The sequence below is a fragment of the Amphiprion ocellaris genome, chromosome 1 (assembly GCF_022539595.1).
Source record: "Amphiprion ocellaris isolate individual 3 ecotype Okinawa chromosome 1, ASM2253959v1, whole genome shotgun sequence".
Classification (NCBI taxonomy): Eukaryota; Metazoa; Chordata; class Actinopteri; family Pomacentridae; genus Amphiprion; species Amphiprion ocellaris.
In genome coordinates this window covers 12,763,923-12,789,221 of record NC_072766.1, presented here as the reverse complement: position 1 = coordinate 12,789,221, position 25,299 = coordinate 12,763,923, and the positions used below count along the sequence as shown (strand labels likewise).

The following is a 25,299-nucleotide window of genomic DNA, read 5'->3' as shown; positions in this document are numbered from 1 at the left end:
GCACTTTTTGTTGGAATTTTAAAACAAAGATGTCTATTGTCTAAGATTAAAAAAAAAAAAAAAAAAAAAAAAAAAAAAACTTTAACATGTTCCAAATCTGAAAAGCTGTTTAATAAACATATGCTTAATGGCATTTAAACAAAGTTAACTGTTGGAGTTTGTATTATTCAAATTTTGAGGCCAATGTTTTCACTTTTACTGAAAATGAATATCGGCTCCAAAAATCGGTTATCGGCCTCTTTGACTACTAATAATCGATATCTGTATTGGCCATGAAAAAACCATATTGGTCGATCTCTAATATAAACACTTTATGGAGAACTTCTGAGCAGGCAGTTAAGATACTCATTTACTGCTCTCGTTGAGAAAAATAAAACACCATAAGTATCTGTTTTCCTTTTCTTTCACACACTTTGATCACAGCAGAACAAAAAGCCTTGTTTTTTTCTCACGTTTGACTGAACTCTGCTGGAGACGGGCAGCAGGAAGCTGTCCAGGAAGGAAAAGGAATGAGAATCAAAGGCAGAACTAGATGAAGGGTAAAAGCAAATCCTGCTTTTATGTACAGCTGTGACGTGGAAAAACAGCATTTAATTTCTTTCTAACACACAGACAAACAGAATTGTTTGAGAAATCACTCAAGAGACAATGTGTATGAGATGAAAAGGGAAGAGACGATGCAGCAAATGGAACGGAGACATTTCCATTTCGTTTAAAGAAAGTGCATCTTGGGTATGGGTGTGTGGAAATGGCTATGCCTACCAAAAATTTCTCCGCTGTAAATATGCGATGTATCGATGGGTATCTCCTCTCCTGATACCTCTATGATGAGATCTGGAGAAAATAGATTTGTATCCCTTTTCAGCCGCAAGTTAAAATACCTGAAAAGAAGAACAGGAGACAATGTGCAGTTAGATGAGCAATAAACACCAAATACAAAGTTGTGCTCTGACACATTTACATGTGGGCACTGCAAAACGCTGTTCTGCTGACAGTTTCACACTCAAATTCTCAAAGCTGCCACTGTAAATGTCATGCTCTCACCAGACTAATAGTACAAAGCACCACACACAATGGAAAGCTGAGACAGTACACTGAATTTAAAGAGGAAGTAGCTTCATTTAATTGTTTCTACTGAGCTTCACCACTCAGCTGTGCTGGTTAGTGCTCAGTACTGCTGTGCTCAGTGAGTTAGAAGAAATGTGTCATGAGGAAAACCACACGAACATTTGTGCACAGCAACAGTGCAGCATGTCTGTATTCCTCTTGCTGGTGTGAGAGTGATGTAAAATACAAAAAGGCAAGCATCACATGAGGTGCACATGAGGCCACGGGCTTCACAGGAACCTGAGGCGATGTAGTAAGAACATCAGAGGAATTCTTCTCCTTATGAAATCTCTTTAGTAGTCACATGGTTGGGTCTCAAGGTGTGAAGCTTCCTCCAGATGACTCAGCTGTTTTACTCATTAGTACGTCATATTGAGCCTTTTCTGCATTGTATAATTTGGCTTTGTTATGTTGTAAAATCTGCAACAAGGCAAAAAAAAAACCCCAACTTCTCCACGGTTGGACATTTTAGTTCAAACTGAGATTATTTTTACACTGTGTGATTGATTTGTAAGTAGTGTACAGTTGGCTCCTTTTATAAAATATTGGCATTTTGTAAGCAGCTTGTACTATCGGAGACTAGGCTTCGTCAGGAAGAATATACACATTCTTCATTCTCCCAGTTTGTAACTGAGATTATAGCATATAAGCAAAGTTTTCATACGCAAGTGTTTTTGGGAGGACGACGACTAATTTCTACACTGCAGGAATGGGTACACGACAACATTAAGAGATTAAAACAAGATTTTTACAAACGAGAGAGAAAGAGATGAATACAGTGAGAAGTATACTGTGTTTGGGAAATTGTTTTGGCAGTGTAGACTGCAAATAATGTGTCTAAAGGGTCAGACACTGACCAGGATTTCCCTCTCCAGGATGACTCTTTGACCTATACCGGCACTCAGCTTTTCCTCCATCATTTCTGCTCTCACTTCACACCCTGTTTTGCTATTGTTGTAGTAATTACCATTTATTTTCCCAGTGGTTTCAAAGATGGGGATGATTATTAATGAAGCAGATTACTATCTGTGCTAACAAATAAAAGGATAAAGTGGATTTCCAGTCTAAAACAAAGTGATGTGATCTTTTGATTTTTCAGAAGACAACTCCAATTGAAGCCAAAAGTGTAACAGAAAATAAAATGAGAAGAAAAGAATGTTAACAAAAACAAAACAGGAGTGTGGCTGATCGTATGAAACAAAGACTGCAATATGACCTGTTGTTTGAAGTCAGCATTGTGACAGAGATCATCTAACAATAAGCGTAGTATAAATTCCTGTGCTTGTTATTAGTCCTGGCACACCCATAACAGTTCACCTTTGTTCCATCAAAGGCTCAGCCAACCCATGATACTACCATGGCACACTGGTCACAGCCTCAGATGAATCCATAAGTAGATCGTTCAGTTAGAAATCTAATCTGCATTATTGGGGATTTGAAGAGTGTTTAAAATGTTAATTGCTGATGCACTATTCATGAAGGCATTTGTAACAAATACTTCTGACAGACAAGCATCACTCAGCATAAGCATACCACAAAGCAAGCAAAACTGTTGATTTAAAACTGCACTTTGCAACTTATTGAATATAGAATATTTGATCACTTGACTCAACAACTAGTAGGTGTTGATGGTTACTCTTGGAAATACTATCACATATTTGAGATGTGGTTGCTGCGGCATACAAAGCAACTGAACAATACTAAACAAAAGGCACAGAACCTCCATATCCACAAATCATTATTCCACCCTCAACACAGCTTTGTTTTCCACCATAAATCACAATTTCTTGACCAGTTTCCATTAAGAATGAACACCTTTATTGTGAATACAGAAATAAAGGCCAGAAAACAATCCTGTCTCACTGAACAAAACCACAGTAAGAACCCCTAACACACAAACACGCAGTTTTGGGTTTCACTTGCTCTTTCATCATTACACTGCCAGTATTTTGAAAGCTCTAGCTTTCCACTTGATTTAAAGTGGAGTGCAGGACTTTTACACGTGAACGAACATCGATTACATTCAAACCCTTGCCAAACGAGTTCACACAATGCTGATTAAGCCTATCAGTGATGGATAAATCCCTCTGTATTCCACAGTATAATGTTTTAAATCTGGTATCTGTGGTGTCGTTGAAAAATCTGTTATAACTCCAAAACTTGGCAGTTGTCGGCAAATTGTATCTACTGCAGCAGTGACAAAGGCAGAATCTCAGCAAGAGGTAGCAAGACAAGTGGAAGAGAAGCGTTATTTATAGTATTATTTATAGTATTGAGTGAAGGCAAAATTCTGTTGTCACTGGCTTATTTCAAATGGTTGACAAGTTTAATCTATGGAATTTTTCTGACCATTTTAGAAACTCTAAGTCTACATTCCATACATTCAAAAAGGAGCTTTACAAATGGGAACCACCTTCCTCATATTTTTAACCCCCTGTTTACTGTATGTAACACACACACGCACACATCACAGCACTGAAAGCAGTGATCAGAGTTATTCTGAAAATACGTACAAGCATCTTGTTTCTCAGAGGATTTGTAAATATCTATGTAGTTAATAAGGAAAAGATGATTAACATATAAATAAATGACCTCTGAGCAGTGACACTTGATTCGTAATAAGATACGTCAACCAGCAATGACTGGTTTGCCAGAGCTGAAACAGTAGCATGCAGAGCCTATGGTGGAAAAACATAGGAAGGTTCCAAGAAGATTTCCTGATGCTCCAGACAAAAAGAAATGTTCAGATGAACGATAATGAAAAGAAAGCAATCAGTAACAAGAAAAATAATTGCAGGTACAGGATGTAAGAATGTGTCAACAGTGTATGTGTGATAACTCTCACTGTACAAAGGAGGAAAACAAAGTTCCACAATGCAGGTTTAACTGATTGATTTTGCCGTTTATGGTTTTGATACTACGCTTTACTCACACACTCCGTGCAAGTTGTTACCCACTAGATGCAGAATTGTAAATTGTATATTTTAACGAAAAACTTGGGACAAAACAACACTACAACAGACATGTAGCGAGAAGGCTAAGGATAAAGACAGTAGTACTCACAGAAGCAGCTGACTGATAAATTATTCATACATATCCCGAATGCTGAGCATACTGACTCAGGCACCTGACAGTCATACACTGCTCAGTAAGCAGAGCAGCACAAAGGAAAGGAGTTCCCTCAAGCCACGTCTACTGGATGGTATCCCTACAAAGAAGGCAATATCTACATGATATTTAACAGATATAAGTAGTTTGGCCATAACTCGAGCTCTCTGCAACCCTCTACAGGATAAGGCAAGCATAGATAATGAAGAGAATTCAGTCACAATGTGCACTATTTTTGAAAACCACTGTATATCCACATAACACACAGCCAACAAAGATAAAGATCGACATGCAGCCATCAGGAGCCACATTTGTTCTAAACCATTTCTTCATTCACTTAAACCTTCAACAGAAAAACTGATGATGGATGTGCAACAGCACTCTCCAATATAGCCAGAGAAGCACAAAGAAGATTTCTAATTTCAAGAAGGGAATATTGTAACACTAGCACATCCTTCCTACTACCTCAAATGTTATAATAATATATACACACTACTGTTTCAAAGTTTGGGGTCACCCAGGTAATTTCACGTTTTCCATGAAAACTCACACTTTCATTCATGTGCTAACACAACTGCACAAGGGTTTTCTAATCATCAATGAGCCTTTCAACACCATTAGCTAACACAATGTAGCATTAGAACACAGGAGTGATGGTTGCTGGAAATGTTCCTCTGTACCCCTATGTAGATATTCCATTAAAAATCAGCCGTTTCCAGCTAGAATAGTCATTTACCACGTTAACAATGTCTAGACTGTATTTCTGATTCATTTAATGTTATCTTCATTGAAAAAAACTGCTTTTCTTTCAAAAAAACTGATATTTCTAAGTGACCTCAAACTTTTGAATGGTAGTGTGTGTCCTTTTCACCTTAGCCATTATTGAACATGTACCAATAAAATAAATGCCCCATGCTTTGAATTAGCTGTGAAAAATTTGATTACGTTTGAGAGCTGCCTCATTTGTTCTGAACAGGAACGTTGATGTTTTGTTTGAAAAGTTTTTGCATCCTTTATTACTTGTAATTGACAGTCAACAGTAGGCAGACAGAGAGGATACATGCAGAAAGAGAAGGGTATAATCCTGGCAATCAAACCGTGGACTGTATGCAATACTGTATGCAATACGAACCATTGGGCCACAACTGCCCAACTGCTTCCTGTGTATGTGTGTGACTGCCTCCAATCTGACCAATAATTCATTTCAAAATCAGTCAGTATAAGTCTTACTCTTGGAAAGTTAGGCACTAAACTGAAATGTGAATATTCACTTCCACCAGCATTGTATTAGCCAGTGCTTGACTATTATTTAGACACATCTCTTCGTGAAGAAGCCCTCCACAGAGACCCTGTACCCTGCCTTGTTCCGTCACCTGATCCGGCAACAAATACTCATGTGAGTGGGCATACACAAGAAAGCTTTTCTCTTGTTACAACAAACCTCTGTAGTACCAAACTGCCCTGCCTTGAGTTTTCACAGAAGGGAGCGTGTTTGTCTGTAGTATATGAACAAACTGATAATAAACTCAGTGAGTACATAAAAACTAAGATACACAATTTATGATCAATCTTTAAAATAACTTTCTTATTATTACACTACGCAATAGAAGTGAGTACACCCTGTGTAAAATCGCTTAAATGTAAAATGATTCAGAATTACAGCACCTCTCAATAATTACATTATTTCTAATTTGGCAAGTAAGCTGTTTCCTCTACATCGTTAGAAAGACTATATTGGTAATATTGGCCCAAAAGCAAAAACCCTACAAAAGTGAATACACCCATAAACACTATTATACAAATCAGAAAATCTGTGATCATTCAAACAAAACTGAGTACGTCTGTAATTTCCAATTAGCCTAACTGCATGAACATTGTTATGAAACGTCCAGGGAACACCAGAACCTGCTCAGGTATGGATCTATGGGCTGTGCCTATCTGCATGTCTAAATCATGGCTCCACAAGCAAAAGAAATTGAAAGAGCAACTGAAAAATCTGACTGTGATGAAAAAGAATACAGGAAGATCAGTGACCTAACATTCTGCCACAGACAGTGTGCTGCTTTCATATGTAGCTCTGAAAAACAGATGAAAAAACTTGGCACAGGGGTTGTCAAAGGAAACTGGAGTTTCTTTGACAGCTCAGACGGTGTGAAGGACATTGCATAAAATCATCAGGCATCAACCACTATAGAGTGTTGAAAAAAAAAAACCTTGTTTGCTGTTTGTTCCGAGTTTATCTATAAGATGTACTGTACTCATCTTTAGACACTACAGTGTGCTCAGACATTAAAAATGATCACCGCACTAATTCAAGCTGTGGAGCTCTGTGATATAGAAATTATTTCCAAAAACATCTAAGTTACAAAACTGAGATGTGCTTGTCTCTCAAACATAACCAGTGCTAGCAGTGAGAAGGGATTCACTGCAGTCATGACAGTAAGGCTTAAATAAAAGCAGCAGGAACAGATGACAATGAAATAAGACCAAAGAAAGGTAGTCATATTACTTCACTTCTATGGAACTGGTTCAGTTTTGCAAGGTCTGACATCAAACAGACCACTATGCTGTGTAAAGTTAGTGAAAAAAAAAAACCTGTTCAAAGTAAAAGAGGCATCATGATAAACCTGTTTCAGCACCTGACACAAAAGCACACAGTGGACAGGAGCAATGTGTGTCCTATCAGATTCAGAGGCTGGCTCTCGTCTCAATTCTAAAAACACAGGTAAAAAGCCCCTAACATTAGTTGCCCCTCTTTCCAGAGCCATGAAAGAAAACTGGCCTTGGCCTTTTATAATGGTACAGACGCGGTACCCATTTGCACAGCTGAAAAAGCCTGGGTTTACTCAGATGCTGAAAACAATCAATACTAAGTATGAACCACCCAGCCTTAAATATATGCAGAGGTGGAACAAGACCATTTTCTATTATTGCTGTACAGCTGCTTCTAAAGTTTTCAAATATAGTAGTTGCTAGTGGTTTGTTTCTTTAGTGCAGTGTTTCTCAAATAGTGGGGCGCGCCCCTCTGGGGGGGGCGCAGAGGCATGTCAAGGGGGGCGCAGGAGACTGGGAGGAAAAGGTTCTTCAACACGGAACTAATTAGCTGAACTATTGTTTTAACGTCGGCCTGTTTTTCGCGGCGTACAACAATACTGAAATTGTGCTGGCCCCATAGACTGTATACGCCATAGATATAAAAAAAAAATTAATAATAATGATCTTCTGTATATATCTATGGTATATGTACTGGCCGTTCAGACTCCGAAGTACAGACTCCTGAGAACGGGAGAACGCATCGTTAATGTGCAGTCGGAACACCAGCATCCCATTCCTCCTTTTTATACCAATTTGAGCCCTTAGGAACTCATATAAAATACTACAGTACAAAAGTATACAGTATACAGTATAAACTACTACACCTGTGTTAAGTCTGTAAAGGGTTTAGTGTTTAGGCTTAGGGAGGAAATTGAGATTGATCTTTTTTTTTTCTTAAAAAAAAATCATACAGAAATTACGGTTTAAAAAAAAATAAAAAATCAAGATTAATTTTCTGTCCATATCACCCTACCCCATAAGACAGCGCTAACTGTTTTCCCAAGAATAGCAATGACAGGAAAGAGCACAAAAGCACAGGAAAAGGTTTAATAGGGCCTGGATAATCCACAACAGATAGGCTTGGTGAAGAGTAAAGGAAACGGAGCTGCTGCGGTTAATTATTACTACACACCTCAGCGTGGCAATAAAGACATTAAAAGCAGCAAAAAGGAAAAGCAGATGGAAATGACAGCCAAACAAAAAGGAACAAATGGAAAGACATTTCTCATTAATGAGAATCACCGTAGACTAACACTGGGATCATAAGACCTTATAATAGTATATACTCTACTGTGACATGTTTGTGCAAAATTAAGGCAGCAGAAACATAAGTTCTATTGTTAGTGAGTTAAAACAAGCCATAGCCATGTATCATATCACTGCACATTGAACTACTACTCATCTGTACACATCAAGCATATTCAAAGCAATGGCAAAACTTAGCATTACTGGTGAATGCAATTGCAATATTGCTATTTTGCTCAAAGGGAGAAGAAAAAACATATAACTATGTCTATGTTGCTATAATGTTATTCTGAACCATTTGCCAACATCTAAAAAAAAGTCATATGCTTTAAATGTTAATTACCATCCACAAAATGAACATTTTAGCTGTTTCATTGTCTTGCTTCAGCACCACAAACAGTTTATTTGCAAATGTTTTATTCACACACATTCTGTTGGAGCCTGTTGTCTGGTTGTACAAAGTGAGAAGAGCTCAACTGATACAATCTGAGAACATTTAAACAGGGTTAACACCTAAAATAATCTGTTTTCAAAACAGAGGTGGCGTCACTGTACTGCCATGACAAGAGGTAATCTCTAATCATGTGTAATATGTCATAAAACTGAATCACAAAGGTTGAATACAAGGAGACTCCACTATAAGAGGTGAACTACAGACCTGCAATAATGTGGTTAGTCTTGTTTTCTCAGTCTTAAATAACCAGTGTTGCCACTGATGCTCCCAGAGGGGCCCCTTTCAGACAGGTGTTTGTATTGCCAGATCTAAAACCAACTCAATACAGAATCGGTTATGTTCTCACAAAATTCTAGACTTGATTAAACTTCCACACATTTCTTGCCCAAAGCAAAGGAAGTACCGTATACATACAGAAGCCTGACTGGATAATTCTGAGTTAACAACTTTACAGTACAGCACTATTGCAGTTACCCTATATGTAGGCATACACGCCCAGTAAAATCACATTTACTATACATTTGACATTGGATACAGCTGTGGTTTTAATATGAAATCAGCATCACTTAGTCATCAATTATGTAATATTGCTATTTATAGGGAACTAGATGAACCTTTCCTTAATCCATTTTACAGGCAAATACATCATTTGCTGATTATTAATGCAAATCAGACACACTGTGTAATCCTGTGGTGACGATATGGCTAAATAAGTGCAGTAAGCACAGCACAAAGCAACATGCTTGAGCAAAACTGAACATGCTTTGTTTATTCTTAGGTTTGCATTAGAAGTTATTGTACGCAACAAGAGTGACATAGAGACAAATTCAGGCAGAAGATGTAAGGTTGGCAGCCAGAAAGAGATAGTAAATAAGTAAGGAGAAGTGTGTGCGTGTTTGCAAGTAAACTGACCTTCCATGAGCGTGGAAGTCCAGCTGCACGGTCCTGTCCTGAGGAGACAGTGCCCTCTTGGCTCTCTGGTGACTGTTGTGCAGGGCTTCTGTGTCATATGATAAACCTTCATAATGGCGAATATATTTGTTCAAACGGTTCCCAAACTGACCTGAAAAAGAGTTCAATAGCTCATGAATAGATGTTCACAAACATTTGTTGCACAGGCCACACTTTGTTTTGATATTTTACTGTTATTCCATGTAAGTGTGAAAATTAACCGACACAAACATTGCGAGGACCCTAAAACTGAATTGTTTGATAATTCTTTAACTGTGCTTTTCCTACTGTGAAATGCTAAAATATCTTAATGAAACAGGCCTATGGATCCATGTAGGGAAAACAGGGATGAATCCCTACAATAGTCGCCAGCTATAGTACAAGATGTCACTCACTGGACATGCTTAACAGGCTTATTCAGCTTACTGCCATGCCCCCACAGAGGTAATCCCGGTGGCTTTCATTCTAACCATTTTCTTTGTTGTTTTCACAAAGACAAAGAAAGTGCTCAGTTTAACGCACAAGAGAGAAGCACATGATGCACATCAGGTGACTGAGGTTCTGTTTAAGCGGTACTGTATATCATTGTGTGAGCTGAGAGACTGAATTAATTGCAGGCTTTTTAAATGGTAATCTGCATTCCAAGGGAACAATGAAAGCTACTAACTATCTATCAGTCTGAAGGTTTGGGTTGTAAAAGGAGAATTTCTGCAGAGCAAAATAATGTCAAAAAGAAATTGAAGATAAATTCACTAGCATTGGTTCCATTTAAAGAGCTGCAACTGGCGCTGAGCTTTTGTTATGGAGGACCTTTACTGGTTACAATAAGACTCCCACAAGCAAAAGGGAATAATGTAGGTGCTTCACCTTGCCTGTGCTCTTACACTGCAGTTTGTTCATCACTGTAGCACTTCCATGCGGTGGGAGTCACAACTCCCCAAACAGGGAGAGGCTGTACCAGGCTAGCAGCAACTTGTCCATGAATGCACTTAGAAAATATTCCAACAACCAGCTTATTTTGCCCTTCTTCTACGATGAAAATAATGACAGCAAACTAAAGAAAAGAATCCACCAGCCTGAAGAAACACAAGATGGGCTTTGGGGTGAGGGAGCGAGGCTTTAATTAATCTGGGAATATGTTTGCTTCGTACAAAACAAACACTGCCAGCTCAGATTGTCCAGAACTGCCTTCTCTAGAGGACGTGACAACTCCATTAATATGTAGTAATGTGCCAGCACAAAGCTGCTTTGTCAACAGATAGCTACTTGTTTAATAACTTAGCAGCAAGTCTGACATCTCTAGGATGTTATAACAATTTTGCTCACATTGGATCACAAAAAATCTACATATCATTGAAAAATATAGAAACCTCATTGTAATGTCTCAGGCTCAAATAGAGCATTTTTCATGCTCACTAACGGCCTGGTTATCATCAGGACTACTGATAGTGGCTATGCAGGGATAAAATGAATACTGTTTGTCCATACAGGCACCTGACTAAACAAGTTACTCTGTGTTCCATGTAAAGATAACACCATGAATATGATCATATTTAGAATCCTAGCATGAATGCATACTCATAAAGACAGACAGTTGTTCAACAGTTGTTTGAAAGGAAAACAAATGGTTCTCTTTTACAATTACAACTAAGAATTTATCCCCCGTCACTAGCAAGCTGACTGAAATAGATAAAATTTCTGTTCAGACCGCAGCAAAAGCTGAGAAAATACTGGCAGTCAGTTTCAATGTAATGGCTACATCATCAGGATTTCAGTGCAATCGGTTTCAGTCTCAAGTGCCCCGGTGAAGTGCATTTCTTGACAGAGAGGAAACTGCTGACAAGAATCGAGGAGGTGATAACAGCATGGATCACAACTGATCTGAGCCTCACATTATCATGCATGCTGGGTCATGGCAGCCTGGCTAGAGCTACACATCAGGCTTCCTGCAGCTCAGGGCAACTTCATTGTCTCTCCTTAACATTGTGTACCATACAGCACGAGAAACAAGCATCAAGTCTAACAAATACTGTCCATAACAAAATTCTACGCTACACTACTCGAAAAAAAATGTCTGCAGTAAGCCATCACTGTAAGTGAGCCAAGTAACAGCAGCAGTGTCAAAAGTGAGATAACCCACTTTATATGAAACACTGACTTCCTCAGAAATGCCTGAGCATGGAGCCGAGGAAAAACTCATTGCATTGTGTGTCATGCCATCATCACTAAAAAGCCTTCTTGATCCTTTCTACTCAACATTCACAATCCAAATATAACCACAGAGGGCTTCCAATGTGCCAGTTATACTGAACAGAAATTGTAAGCTAGTGTTTGGTTTCGTCAAATGAAGCATATTGTCAGGTGTTTGCAGCAATTGTGGGGTAGATCAGGATATCTTCTGTGCCAAATTTACTTTCTTTCGCTAGTATATAAACAGTTTATCTTTTTTTATTTTATTTTATTTTTATTTTTATTTTTTCTGTTAAAAAATTTTGCCACCCTTGTATATATTGTAAATAAAGCTGCTGTAACAATGTAAATTTCCCCTGGAGTGGGGAGAAATAAAGAACTTTATCTTTATCTTATCTTATCTTTTTGCATGTGCAGCCGCTTAATCTAACTGAAAGCAAACAATTTATGTCTGTAAAGTTGTAATTTAAAAGCAGGTAAAAGACCAGAAGAGACTTGCTCAATCAAGGTTAACACTTAGACTGCCATCACTTTGAAAGTGCTCAGTATAATCACTTTATGCCTCACAGAACGCTGTTACAATTGGCCTCAGTCATAATTTGTATAGTTTTGAGGTTTTCAGCACACAATGTTAGTGAGTGAACTAATTAAAGGATGAACTAAACCTGAAACATGCCACAAAATGAGTCTTCATAAGAAGTGCTCCATTCCACAAAATGTACGAGTTTGCAAAAATGTTCAAACTACATTAACAGCATTCACCCTCGGCATAAAGTCAACACGCAAGACTTAACACTGATATCTTAGAAGAGTTTTATGAAAAATTGATCAAGCAATTCATCAGTGTTTGATGGAGGATGAGAAGTGAAGCTTGACCAATAATATATCAGCAATACTGCAAACTTACAGTCAGTGGAACACACAGTGTAGCTCTGTATAAACATACATGATAACAAAATGAAAGCAGAGACAAAATTTTAGTAGGTTTTCCTGTCCCGGTTTGTCATGCTGCTATGGCTTACCATGAACTTTTAAGTTATAAAACCTCAGTAACATCAGTGTTCTCAGAGGTTATAAGACCACAACAGAACACACATCTTGTAGTCACACAAAGTCACACTCATGTTGTTTATTCGTACTTGCCAATATCCATTTCTGCACACAGTTTAAACTAGGAGATTAAGCTGTTTTTAATGCGTCTGTTTTGATGTTTTGTGAAGCACTTTGGGTCGTATTACTGTAATAATCTGGGAGCTGAAAAACACTCGAGTGTTTTATTTTATTGATTTATCTTTAAGTTGGCTCATTTTTCTGGGTATTTTTGTCAATTACACAACACCCCAGGTTTTCTCGTCTTGTTAGACAAAAGATGACTCAGTGACTCCAGGAAACGATGATTACAACTGTACTGAAATTACCTAAAATTACAGCCTACTAAAGGTGGCACCACTTAAACAATGTTAGGAATATCCTTGAAAAGCACCAGACAAAGTTTTAGTAAGATGGTTGAGTTGTAACAAACACCATGAAATTCTATAAAATGAATGCCTTCTATTACAACTAACGCAATACACGCAGCCTGTTACACATCCTGGTGACAACAGGAGAATGTTATCAAGCTACATAACATGGTGGATCTTTTTTTTTTTGCTGTTGTAAACAACAGCAGTCGAGCACAAAGGCTTTCAGTTCAGGTCATTACAGGTCAGTATTGGAACAGTTTGCTTGGCGTTTGGTTCGTTACTGGCAGTTGTAGTAGCTGTCAAATGGAGCGGAGCGTATCAAATGTCTACATAACTTTACATTACCAGCGGAGCTAAACTTAGAGTTAAACTAGTTAGAAATTATTCAGACGCTAGTGAAACAGTCCCAGTACTGTAAAAGCGAAATAATCGCCATTCAAATGTGTGTTTGTAGACGTGGGCGCTGTAACGTTAGTTTTCCTCTCAGGAGCTGTCAAAGACCTGAGCTGTTTATCTACTCCAGTACTTAGCCTGTATCACCCAAACCTAAGTAATTAAGCTGATACTCAGGCAATGCGGGCTGGCTAACCTGGCCTGGGTGCGCACTGGTACCGAATAAACACAGGACAGCAGTAACAAACACTACAGTTACGATTAACATTAGCCAGCTAGCTAGCAAGTTAGGTAGCCGGAGTACAACTGCATGATCCGATTAGCGCTAGCTCCAATGACGACCACTGAACACTTTCCTTCCCCTGTTAAGTCAATGGCAACTTACCTGTAATGTCTTGTAGGCAGCAAAACATGAGAAATAGTTTAACAAATATCATATCGAAATCCCCCTGTAATCCCACTAAACTAGCTAAGCGACCCGCCGACGCGGCTGACTGCTCCTTGTTTCGTTTTCTTACACTTCAAGCTATAGTCGCCCTTCCTAGTTAGCTAGCTCCCATCACAAACACCGGCTCTGCCCGTCTGCCGCGACGGCACACACAGACAGATACACCGACAGACAGGCAGACAGACAGGCCCTCCTCCCTTCCGGCGTGTATTGCCAAGAGAGTCCGGGACACACCCATCCCTCTGCTGTAGTGGTCATAGGTCGAGAGAGTGTGAAAACAAGCGACAAATCACCTCTAAACTACCATTCAGCTTTACAGGAGGACAGCAACACACTGTAAATGACCGTGAACAGCCTGAAAACAGGCACCGAGCTGCCTTTACCGGCTGTTTTTACCGACCTGCTCGCAAGTAATTACTTCTGCAAATCATGACTTCCCGGTTTAACAGCTGAAGTTTCTTTTGGTTTTTTAAATAGTGAAGTGAATTGCCTTTACAACACTGCTGGCACGCAGAAGAATTTTACTACATTGGAAATCAACAAGCCCCCCCTAAAGTGTCCGTGGTAGAGTGACTTGATGCATTTCATAAAGTTAGAAAAGATGAAATACTCACTCAGAGGGTCCAAAGACAAATTAAATTTTATCTGGGATCCGATCTTGACACATTTAAGCAAACTCAGAAAATTACCTGATATTTGAGCTTTTCAACCATTTCATTTACTCCTGTGAATCATGCCTGCGTGCATCAAAAGTTTTCCACTTACTATGAGTTTTTATCTTTACTTTATATCTCCTCTTTTTCATTTACTTATTTTCTATCTTTTCCTTTGCGGCCGTGTGTATGGCCTAACCATTCTATGCTTTTATATATATATATATATATATATATATATATATATATATATATATATATATATATATATATATATATATATATATATATATATATATATATATATATACATATATATATATATATAAAGAGAGAGAGAGAGAGAGAGTACATATATACATATAGATATATATGTGTGTGTGTGTGTGTGTGTGTGTGTGTGTGTGTGTGTGTAAATGGAAATACAGGACTCAACCCATGTAAAGTATTGCTGCATGTCACTGTTTCCAAATGAAAAATGAATGACAAAAAAAATTAATGAAGTCAAAATAGAAAGTCGGGTCAAGTCACTATTATTAATAAAGCACATTTAAAGCAACAGCCGTTGAGCCAAAGTGTCATCTAAGAGAAAACTAAAATGTAATGTGAAAAAAATAATAATAAATTAGCAAGTTTAAGTAATTGCATTAACACCAGACAGTGTTGTCTATGGTATGAATTTGCCTTGAAAATTTACATATTTAAGATTGAAAACCTACACGAAATACTACTTTAACTGACATCAGTGTTAATAATTATGGAGATTAACCTGACTAATTTAAATATCAACGCTGAGAATCCACAGTGTTATGAATTATACACTGTAAAACATCAAAAAACAATTTGGCAAATCATATTACCTTTTCTAGTTCACTTCATGTAAATGTAAGACTTTTGCTCATTTTTACTTAAGTGAACTTGAAATGTCTATTTTTAAAATTTATTTTCAGACCGCTTTAGAACTTAAAAACATGACTTTCTGTAACTTGAGGCATTTTATTTAAAATCATGAGCAGCTGCTCATTCACTCAAATCATTAAATTATGCTTATAAGAATAAACAGGCTTCCAACAATATATTGTTAAATTGTTAAAACTCCCCAGAGACTCTTTTTGTTGTTGTTTGAGAGTTTGAGAAAGTAAACATGGTGAAAACTTGCTGTGTCTTTAATTCATGGTAAATTGTGTGTTTCTTTTCATAATAATCAAAACCAAGAAAATTAATTTTCTACACCCACAGAATTATCATTTATCTCCCTGTAACCGGCAGCAGCTTCACAATTTGTACTGCCTCTAGTCAAAAATAGCTTTAAAAGCTGAGACTGAAAGTTCTCAGTGTTAAATGAAGAACAAACTGTATAAACATTGAGAATCTAAAGGAAAGCAAGTCTGTATGTACTGTTAATGTGACTGGTTGATTTCAACTGAATATCTTAAGTTTATTGATATGTTGTTATAATGATTAAAATGTTAAGCTATGATAAACTATAGGGAAAAACAAGTGTAACCAATACACAGTTGATGCACGCAGACGATTAGTTAACAAGCATACAATCGAAACTGTGCCAAAGAAGTATTCAGAAACAAAACAGCTGTGGAGCAGCACTGAGTAGGCAGCAGATTGTATTCAAAAACAATGGTTTGCCTGATTCTGTTTCCTTTGTAAACCACAGAGTGGTTGTGTGTTGCTTCTACCTCACCCAAACAATCTTTGAACAAAACAAAACTGTGATGGATGTCTCTGTTGTCTTTTTGAGCTAAGCTATGACACTAGCAGAAAGAAAAAATAAATTTACATTAATGGCTGCCATTCTGTTAACTATCTGTGGTTAGGTATGTGGTTTGATGCTTGTAAGTCCTGTATGATATATGGTTGTGGTCCTCTCAGACACTTGGTACAGTACTGTTGTGTCTGTCTTTCTGCACCTACAACAGGTCAGGTACGTCCCAGAAGCTCGATCACACTTGTGACAGATGCACTGATGGCTTGCATACACAAACCCTTTATATGACACTGCACACTCAGTCATCATTGAGTGCCACTGAGCGTCATGAGTCATGCCTACCCCATTCTAAAAATAAAATGAAAGAAAGAAAACAAACCATGTTGCATCTTTCTCCTCGGCAGGACTTCCTCTGTACTGTCACTCTGATACTGTGCCAGAGAATAGTTCTGTTAGAAAGAACTAACCTGCACAGACTCAGTCACTGCTTCTCCTCCTGTGCTTGGTCGAGTATTTGCTGCCACCCAGTGACCTACAGTGTTTCTGCATGTAGACTGATCTGACCTGTAAATAACTCTGTATTAGTTACATGGCTTTGATTGCACAACCAGAGCCTGATCTCAACAGTTCCAAATGTAATGAATGTATATATTTCCACTGTTTTAATAAATCACAGATCATATCTAGTAAAATATTTGCAAAAATGTATTCCTATACATGTTGACTGTGAAAAGAAGAAGAAGAAAAGCAGGCTAAAACTGTACATAACATCCACATCAAAAATACGTATTTTTACGAACAGTAATTGGTTCTTTCACAATGTAAAATATGAGTTTACTGTTTTAAAATTTGATTGAAATGAATCACTACTTTACAGACACGTGCAGCTATTTTCACTTATTTTATGTATTTATTTGCTGTCGCACTTTCACCATTGTTAACAGGAATTTATAAACAGTGTACTTAGAAAGGAGCAGAGAGCTTGGAGTTTGGACCTAATAATCATTTGAGTTATGTTACAGGATTTTACATCAAACTATAGAATATATAAAATAGAGTACACCACGTTTATAATGTAACTGCAGCATGCACATAGTCACCTTTTCTGATACAGAGAAAATTAAAAATTGAATTTTTACTGTTATGGTTAGAAAAATGACTAACTGGTGACAAATTTGTTAACAATTCTATTTAGTGCTTGCTCGATTGTTTCATGAGGCCCATTCGAGATGATCGAACACTTCTTCCTCTATATTAAAAAGAATAGATAGAATTAAAGCTGCAAGCAGCGTTGGACGGGTCCTCGCATCCTTGCTGGCCGGCGAATCCACGCATGTCCACCAGGTGGCGCTGCGACCAAAAGTGCATGTCGGCCTATGGATGCGATGAGGGCTGGACTCTGATCACAGCCGTAAAATTTCAGGCAGACTGGAGCATGTTCAGGCTACTTACAGAGCTCTTCCTGTCCATCCACCAGGTGGCGCTGCGACCGAGAGTGTATATTGGCCAATGGATGTGATCAGGGTCAGACTGTGATTCCACATATAAAATTTCAGGCAGATCGGACCATGTACAGGCTAGTTATAGAGCTTTTCCTTCTATCCACCAGGTGGCGCTATGACTGTGGCTGTATTTCAGCATGTGAATGTCATCAGGGCGGGACTCTGATCATACATGTAAAGTTTGAGGCAGATTGGAGCATGTTTAGGGCGGTTACACAGCAGTTGATGTTTCATGGCGAAGCATCAAAGTTCAGGAGGCCGCCATGGCCACGCCCTCAGACTTTTGCGGAGCATTTTGATAACTTTTGATCACCCATGTGTGTAGTACATCCTGGCCGAATTTCATCTCTCTCGGTGTTACCCTGTTTGAGTTTATAGCTTTTGAAAATGTCTAAAAATGACCCAAAATCGTCAAAACATATGACATATAATTCAAAATGGCTGACTTCCTGTTGGATTTTGGTCATGGGTGTCAATTACATTTTTGTGTGTCTTGATGAGTTACATATGTGTATGTTTTTATGTTCAGCTAATATCATGTTTGTGGTGTTAGAAGTGGACGTTTGTAGAGAGTTTTCAGTTGCGATACTTTAATGCATAAATATTTGCAGTGGTGGTTTCACTGCAAGCATCTACTGATGTCACCAGTGAAGTAAATAAAAACAGCATTTGTTGAACTTTACGCCTCTCAGTGTCTGCAGTTAGTTTAGCTGAATCAATGCAAAGATATTTCTATTTTTCTACATGACAGGAATGTCAGTGAAATCCAAATGCTAAGAATAAACAAGTGATCTGCCTGGTCACAGATCCCACTTTAATCCAAAATAAAGACTTTGCAAGGAAATGAACTTGAAATATGAGCCACCAGTAAAAGTTGTGATCAGACAGAAGGGCCTGTATTTTATCTTTGGAGAAGTTTAACATGTAAGTTTGTGCAGCTGATCAGTGGTGAGGCCTGTGGATGACTGGAGATGTGTGTGGACACTTAGACGAAGCAGCAAATGTGTTGAAAATGAGTTGTCTTCTCAGAGTCTTGAAGATGTTTTGTCAGAGCTAAGAAAGAAGTAAGAGATCCTGCAGGTGATTGTTGAGTGGTGTTGAGGAATTTGAATGTAGAGGAATAGCAAAGAGATTTTGAAGATATTTAAGCCATAAGTTGTATTTTATTTGTTTGCTGTTCTCTCCCATTTGTAGTGAAGAGAAGTGATTTGACATGAAGAATGTGATTTGTGTGGCTTTGAAATTGTGTTAAAATGTAAAAATGAGTGATGAGGAGAAGAGTGTGACTTTTTAGTATTGTGTTTTTTAGCGTGTTCTTTAAAAGTTGTAGGTAGATCATGTTCTTTTTTTGATTTTGTGGATTGTTTTTTTTTCTTTCAGTGTTGATGTCACCGCCTTGACGAATAGAAGAAAAGCCTGTATTTGGGTATGTAGGACCGGTAGTCCAGAGGTAGTGATGGTGGTTTGGAACCTGGAGAGTGCAGGTTCAATCCCCCACTCTGCTCAAGCTTTTTTTTCACATTTGGGCAAAATTCGCCAAAAATCTTCTTGAAAGGCTCTTTACGCTCTTTACGCTCTTTACGCTCTTTGCATAAAGTTGCATTAAAAAACACAGATTTTTAATGGAATATCTCCACAGGGGCACAGAGGAACACCCCCAGCAACCATCACTCCCGCGCTCCAACGCCACACCGTGCCAGCCAATGGTGCCGAAAGGCTAACCGACGAATAGAAAACCCTTGTGCAGCCACGCCACCACACGAACAAAAGTGTGCGCCCCCATGGAAAACACGAAACTCCCGCGGTGACCTCAAACTTACGAATGGTGGTGTATATAATATACATCATAGCCACAAACCAACAGGAAGATGAAGTCATGTTGTTTTTCATGTTTATAATATGTAACTGTTAAATACAATGCTGTAACTCAACATTAATAAAGAAAACATACATTTCAATTGATTTCCTGCTCTTTACGCTCTTTACGCTCTTTGCATAAATTTGCATTAAAAAACACAGATTTTTAATGGAATATCTCCACAGGGGCACAGAGGAACACCCCCAGCAACCATCACTCCCGCGCTCCAACGCCACACCGTGCCAGCCAATGGTGCCGAAAGGCTAACCGACGAATAGAAAACCCTTGTGCAGCCACGCCACCACACAAACAAAAGTGTGCGCCCCCATGGAAAACACGAAACTCCCGCGGTGACCTCAAACTTACGAATGGTGGTGTATATAATATACATCATAGCCACAAACCAACAGGAAGATGAAGTCATGTTGTTTTTCATGTTTATAATATGTAACTGTTAAATACAATGCTGTAACTCAACATTAATAAAGAAAACATACATTTCAATTGATTTCCTGCTCTTTACGCTCTTTACGCTCTTTACGCTCTTTACGCTCTTTGCATAAATTTGCATTAAAAAACACAGATTTTTAATGGAATATCTCCACAGGGGCACAGAGGAACACCCCCAGCAACCATCACTCCCGCGCTCCAACGCCACACCGTGCCAGCCAATGGTGCCGAAAGGCTAACCGACGAATAGAAAACCCTTGTGCAGCCACGCCACCACACAAACAAAAGTGTGCGCCCCCATGGAAAACACGAAACTCCCGCGGTGACCTCAAACTTACGAATGGTGGTGTATATAATATACATCATAGCCACAAACCAACAGGAAGATGAAGTCATGTTGTTTTTCATGTTTATAATATGTAACTGTTAAATACAATGCTGTAACTCAACATTAATAAAGAAAACATACATTTCAATTGATTTCCTGCTCTTTACGCTCTTTACGCTCTTTACGCTCTTTACCTTTTTCCTGGAACCACCCTTCAACTCCAATCCACTGACACTCCACACCACAGACCACAACCTTTCCACTCAGCTATCATCCTCCACAAGGTTCCCAGTGGGGATTCGAACCGTGACCCTCCACATGACAGACACACAACCTATGTGTGAGCTATCTTTCACACAAGGTCCTTCGTGGACTTTGTTGTAATGATGGTTGAAAGAGGTTGTCATACAGCCAAAGTATGTATATATTGTAAATAAAGCTGCTGTAACAATGTAAATTTCCCCTGGAGTGGGGAGAAATAAAGAACTTTATCTTATCTTATCTTATCTTAAAAAGTGTCAAAAGAGCCCTGGGCTGGATTCGAACCAAAAACCTCCTGGATGAGAGGCAGATAACTTACCACTGCACTATCCTTCCTACTGGGTGTAACTGTTAGTTTTTGTAAATGATGGTACACAAAACTATTAAGGAGGTGAAGATAATAAAGGTACTAAGGTGGATTTCAACCGGGGACCTTCAACATGCCAGGCAAAAAACTTACCTCTACACCACCTGTCCTACAAGATGCTGCTCTAACTTTGCTTAAATGATGCTAGCAATTAGTACTGGAGCATCCAAAGGACACATAAAAAGTGTGAGTGGGGATTTGAGCCATGGACCTTCAACATGTGAGGCACAGAACTTACCTCTGCACCACATTTCCTACAAGGTGTTGTTGTAAATTGCCTTAAATGATGGCATCAATCAGTACTGGAGCAATCAAAGGACAAATGAAAGGTGGGAGTGGAGATTTGAATCATGTCAGGTACAGAACTTACATTGTAGGTTTGTTTCTGAGACTGAATACACCCAATCTCATCTGATCTGCAAAGCTAAGCAGGGTTGGGCCTGGTTAGTATTTGGATGGGAGACTACCTGGGAATACCAGCTGCTGTAAGCTTTTTACTTCTCCTCACAACCTGAACAAGACACTGCTGGTCATTCACTAGAGACAGCTATCAACTAAAACCTCTTGGTTTCTTTATTATACGCTCTATGAGGTGGATAAGCTGCAGCTCATGCTGATTTATTGCTGGTTCTGGTTGGAGCCAAAGAACAAAGGCGTCACCTGTTGGAGCAGCTGATGTCCTGCAGCCTCTTCACCACAGAAAGCCTCTGACAGCTTCAATTCTTTACACTCTGACTGCAAGACACCAATCACATAGGAACATATACATGTGTGGAACAAAGAGCTGAGCTGACACTCAACATGTGTTTGACCATTTATTGATAAAGACATTCAAACATGTCTAGAGATAGAACACCAACGCACGGTGTAAGAAAGGTCAGAACAGACTTCACCTGCTCAGGAAACTGAGGTCCTTCAGGGTGCAGGGAGCAATTCTGAGGACCTTTTATGGTTGTGTGGTGGTATCAGCCATCCTGTATGGAGTGGTCTGCTGGAGCAGCAGCATCACGGCTGCAGACAGGAAGAGACTAAAGAAACCGGTTAAGAAAGCAAGCTCTGTCCTGGGCTGGTGTTAGACAGGAGGATGATGACAAAGCTGTTGTCTGTCATGGAGGACATCTCCCATCCCCTGCAGGAAACAGGACCATCACCGGCAGCTCCTTCAGGGACAGACTGCTTCACCCACGATGTTTGAAGGAGGTCCTTCCTTCCTGCAGCAGTCAGACTGTGTTCAATCAAACCTGCTCCCAGTAGTTCAGATCACCCATGAAGTAACTGCAATAAAATGTAAATAAGTCAATATGTGCAATTTCACAAGGTTTTTTTTTTTTTACAAGCATTTCTATTTCTTCTCTAAGGAGAAAGCATCTATTTATATCTGTGCACTGAGTGCTGCTTTTCTTTTTACTTTTTTTCCTATCTGCTACTGCCACACCGAAAATTTCCCCACTGCAGAATCTACCTATCCATCCATCTATCTATGGTCCATCTACCTCCCTACCTATCTATCCATCCATCCATCCATCCATCCATCCATCTCTCTCACGGGTGTGGGGGTTGATTCACCTGTTCTCAATCACCTTAATCCACGAAGGCCCGGTTCTTCATTCTTCCGCTCTCTGCCAGACCAGAGACTTTGAAACCAGAACCTTTCTCCTACAATTAGTCTGGTTTCCCCTTTTTGTTTTCACCTTGGTTTAGTTATCCTTTCTGTGTTGGTTTTAGTTTCATTCGTTAAATAAACTCCTTGTAATCTTTGACCTGTGTCTGCAGATGTCCTGTGACACCAATGATCCCATCTGATATTTAGCATGTTTTCAATTATTGGTCCCATTTCTTAAAAAAAAAAAAAAAAAAAAAAAAAAGCCCCCTGAAATCTGATCAGATAAATGAATGTGAAACTACTTTAGGTCTGCTGCAGCTGCCTCCCTCTGATCTTGTTCCTGCCCACAGCACAATCTGATCAGTGAAACACTGAAGGACAACTTCAGCATGTAAAACATAAATAAGCAAAGGCTGCAACTCATGATTATTTTAATTTTAACTTAACTTTATGTGCTGTTCAAAAACTTTATTTTTTCTGCAAATGTGTAGTGATTCCAAATCTTGGTTATTGATCTCCTTGATTACAAAAAAAATATGTATCGACCCGGAAAAAAAACAAACATGTCAGGCACCCTATGATGTTAACTGTTTGCCTGAATATTTTTGTTTAAAATCCTCAGTAATAACCTTTGACTGGTTGCTCTTAACCCTGTAAAACTCACTGCTGCAAAAATACAACATCAGCTTATTTTTTAATTACTATTTTCTATTATATATATCTGAAATAAACCCTAATCTGGGGTCTGACAGCAGCGTGAGGTCAAAGAAGCTGCCATCAGCTGCTGCACTTCTGTCCGTCCAGCAGATGGAGCCATGGAGCTGCAGTGAAGTGAAGAGCAGCACAAGGCAACCACCACTTCCATCCACTGACGCATTCAATTTGACTGACGCTAATGTTTTATTGACTTCCAACCACTAAACCAATAAAAGCTGCAAGCAGCGTTGGACGAGTCCTCGCATCCGAGCGGCCCGACTGGCCCACGCATATCCACCAGGAGGCGCTGCAACTGAGAGAGTAAAGTTTCAGGCAGATTGGAGCATGTACAGGCTACTTACACAGCACTTCCTGTTTCATGGCGAGAAATCCAAAATGGCCGCCAAGTGGTGCAAAGATGTGATTAGGGCCGGACTCTGATCATACATGTAAAATTTCAGGCAGATTGGAGCATGTACAGGCTGGTTACACAGCACTTCCTGTTTCATGGCGAGAAATCCAAAATGGCCGCCAAGTGGCACAAAGATGTGATTAGGGCCGGACTCTGATCATGCATGTAAAATTTCAGGCAGATTGGGGCATGTACAGGCTGGTTACACAGCACTTCCTGTTTAATGGCGAGAAATTCAAAATGGCCGCCATGTGGCGCTATGACTGTGAGTGTATATCAACCTATGGACGTGATTAGGGCTGGACTCTGATCACACATGTATAATTTGAAGCAGACTGGAGCATGTACAGGCTAGTTAGACAGCACTTCCTGTTTCATGGCAAGACATTCAAAATGGCCGCATTCCGCTGGTAACTATGGCCACGCCCTCAGACTTTTGCGGAGCGTTTTGATAACTTTTGATCAACCATGACTGGTGTCCATCCTGACCAAATTTGAGCTCTCTCGTGGTTACGCTGTTTGAGGTTATAGCTTTTGAAAATGTCCAAAAATGACAAAATTGTCCAAAATATGAATCATATTTCAAAATGGCCGCATTCCGTGGCTCGCCATTTCCACGCCCTCAAACTTTTGCAGAGCGTTTTGATAACTTTTGATCAACCATGACGGGAGTACATCCTGGCCAAGTTTGAGCTCTGTCGGGGTTAAGCTGTTTGAGTTTATAGCTTTTGGAAATGTCCAAAAATGACAAAATTGTCCAAAATATGAATCATATTTCAAAATGGCCGCATTCCGTGGCTCGCCATTTCCGCGTCCTCAGACTTTTGCGGAGCGTTTTGATAACTTTTGATCACCCATGACTGGAGTACATCCTGGCCAAATTTCAGCTCTCTCAGGATTACGCTGTTTGAGTTTATAGATATCAAAAAATGTCCAAAAATGACTCATAATTCAAAATGGCCGACTTCCTGTTGCATTATGGGTAATGATGCAAGAAGCTTTTTTGTGCGTCTTGATGAGTTACATATGTGTACCGAATTTCAGAAGTCTCGGTCAAACACTGTCCGGGGGCTGAATTTTCTTAATTTTCTAGGGGGCGCTATTGAGCCATTTTGGCACGCACGCGTGCCATTTCCCTAAAATATCAAATTTTTCGCTGGTTCTGATGTGTGTGGCGATTTTCATGCGTTTTCGTGTATGTTTAGGGCGTCAAAAAGGCCGATTTCCCGGCGGACGAAGAAAAATAATAATAATAATAATAATAATTCTTAGGGTTCTTAGGGTTTCAATGGTGTATTAAATTAGGGTCCTCGCACCACTTCGTGGTGCGAGGACCCTAATTTAATACACCATTGCACTCTGCGTTTGTATTATTGTTCAGTATAATTTTGTTTTCAAGTGTTTTAAACAGTGAGCGGCTCAAACTCGCAGCCAATGACGGCGATGACGGCCTCACAAATGCGCGTGCACGGGTACGCAAGACGGCCACGGC

The 25,299-nt window shown here is 39.2% G+C and overlaps 1 protein-coding gene and 1 long non-coding RNA gene across 2 annotated transcripts in view; one reads left to right on the top strand and one right to left on the bottom strand.

Moving 5' to 3' along the window:
* The window catches only part of adam10a (ADAM metallopeptidase domain 10a), a 30,700-nt gene extending 16,567 nt beyond the window's left edge, over positions 1 to 14,133 (bottom strand). The window contains exons 1-3 of the mRNA XM_023283908.3: positions 13,892 to 14,133; positions 9,422 to 9,572; positions 763 to 881 (exon numbers count right to left, since the gene is read on the bottom strand). Coding sequence (XP_023139676.2) covers positions 763 to 881; positions 9,422 to 9,572; positions 13,892 to 13,943 — 322 coding nt within the window. The 5' untranslated portion in view covers positions 13,944 to 14,133. The remainder of the gene's footprint in view (positions 1 to 762; positions 882 to 9,421; positions 9,573 to 13,891) is intronic.
* Positions 14,134 to 17,610: 3,477 nt separating this feature from the next.
* Positions 17,611 to 19,794, top strand: LOC129348545 (uncharacterized). Its single transcript, XR_008601128.1, has 2 exons — positions 17,611 to 19,258; positions 19,472 to 19,794. It is a non-coding gene; the product is annotated as an uncharacterized LOC129348545 (long non-coding RNA).
* Positions 19,795 to 25,299: the final 5,505 nt, after the last annotated feature.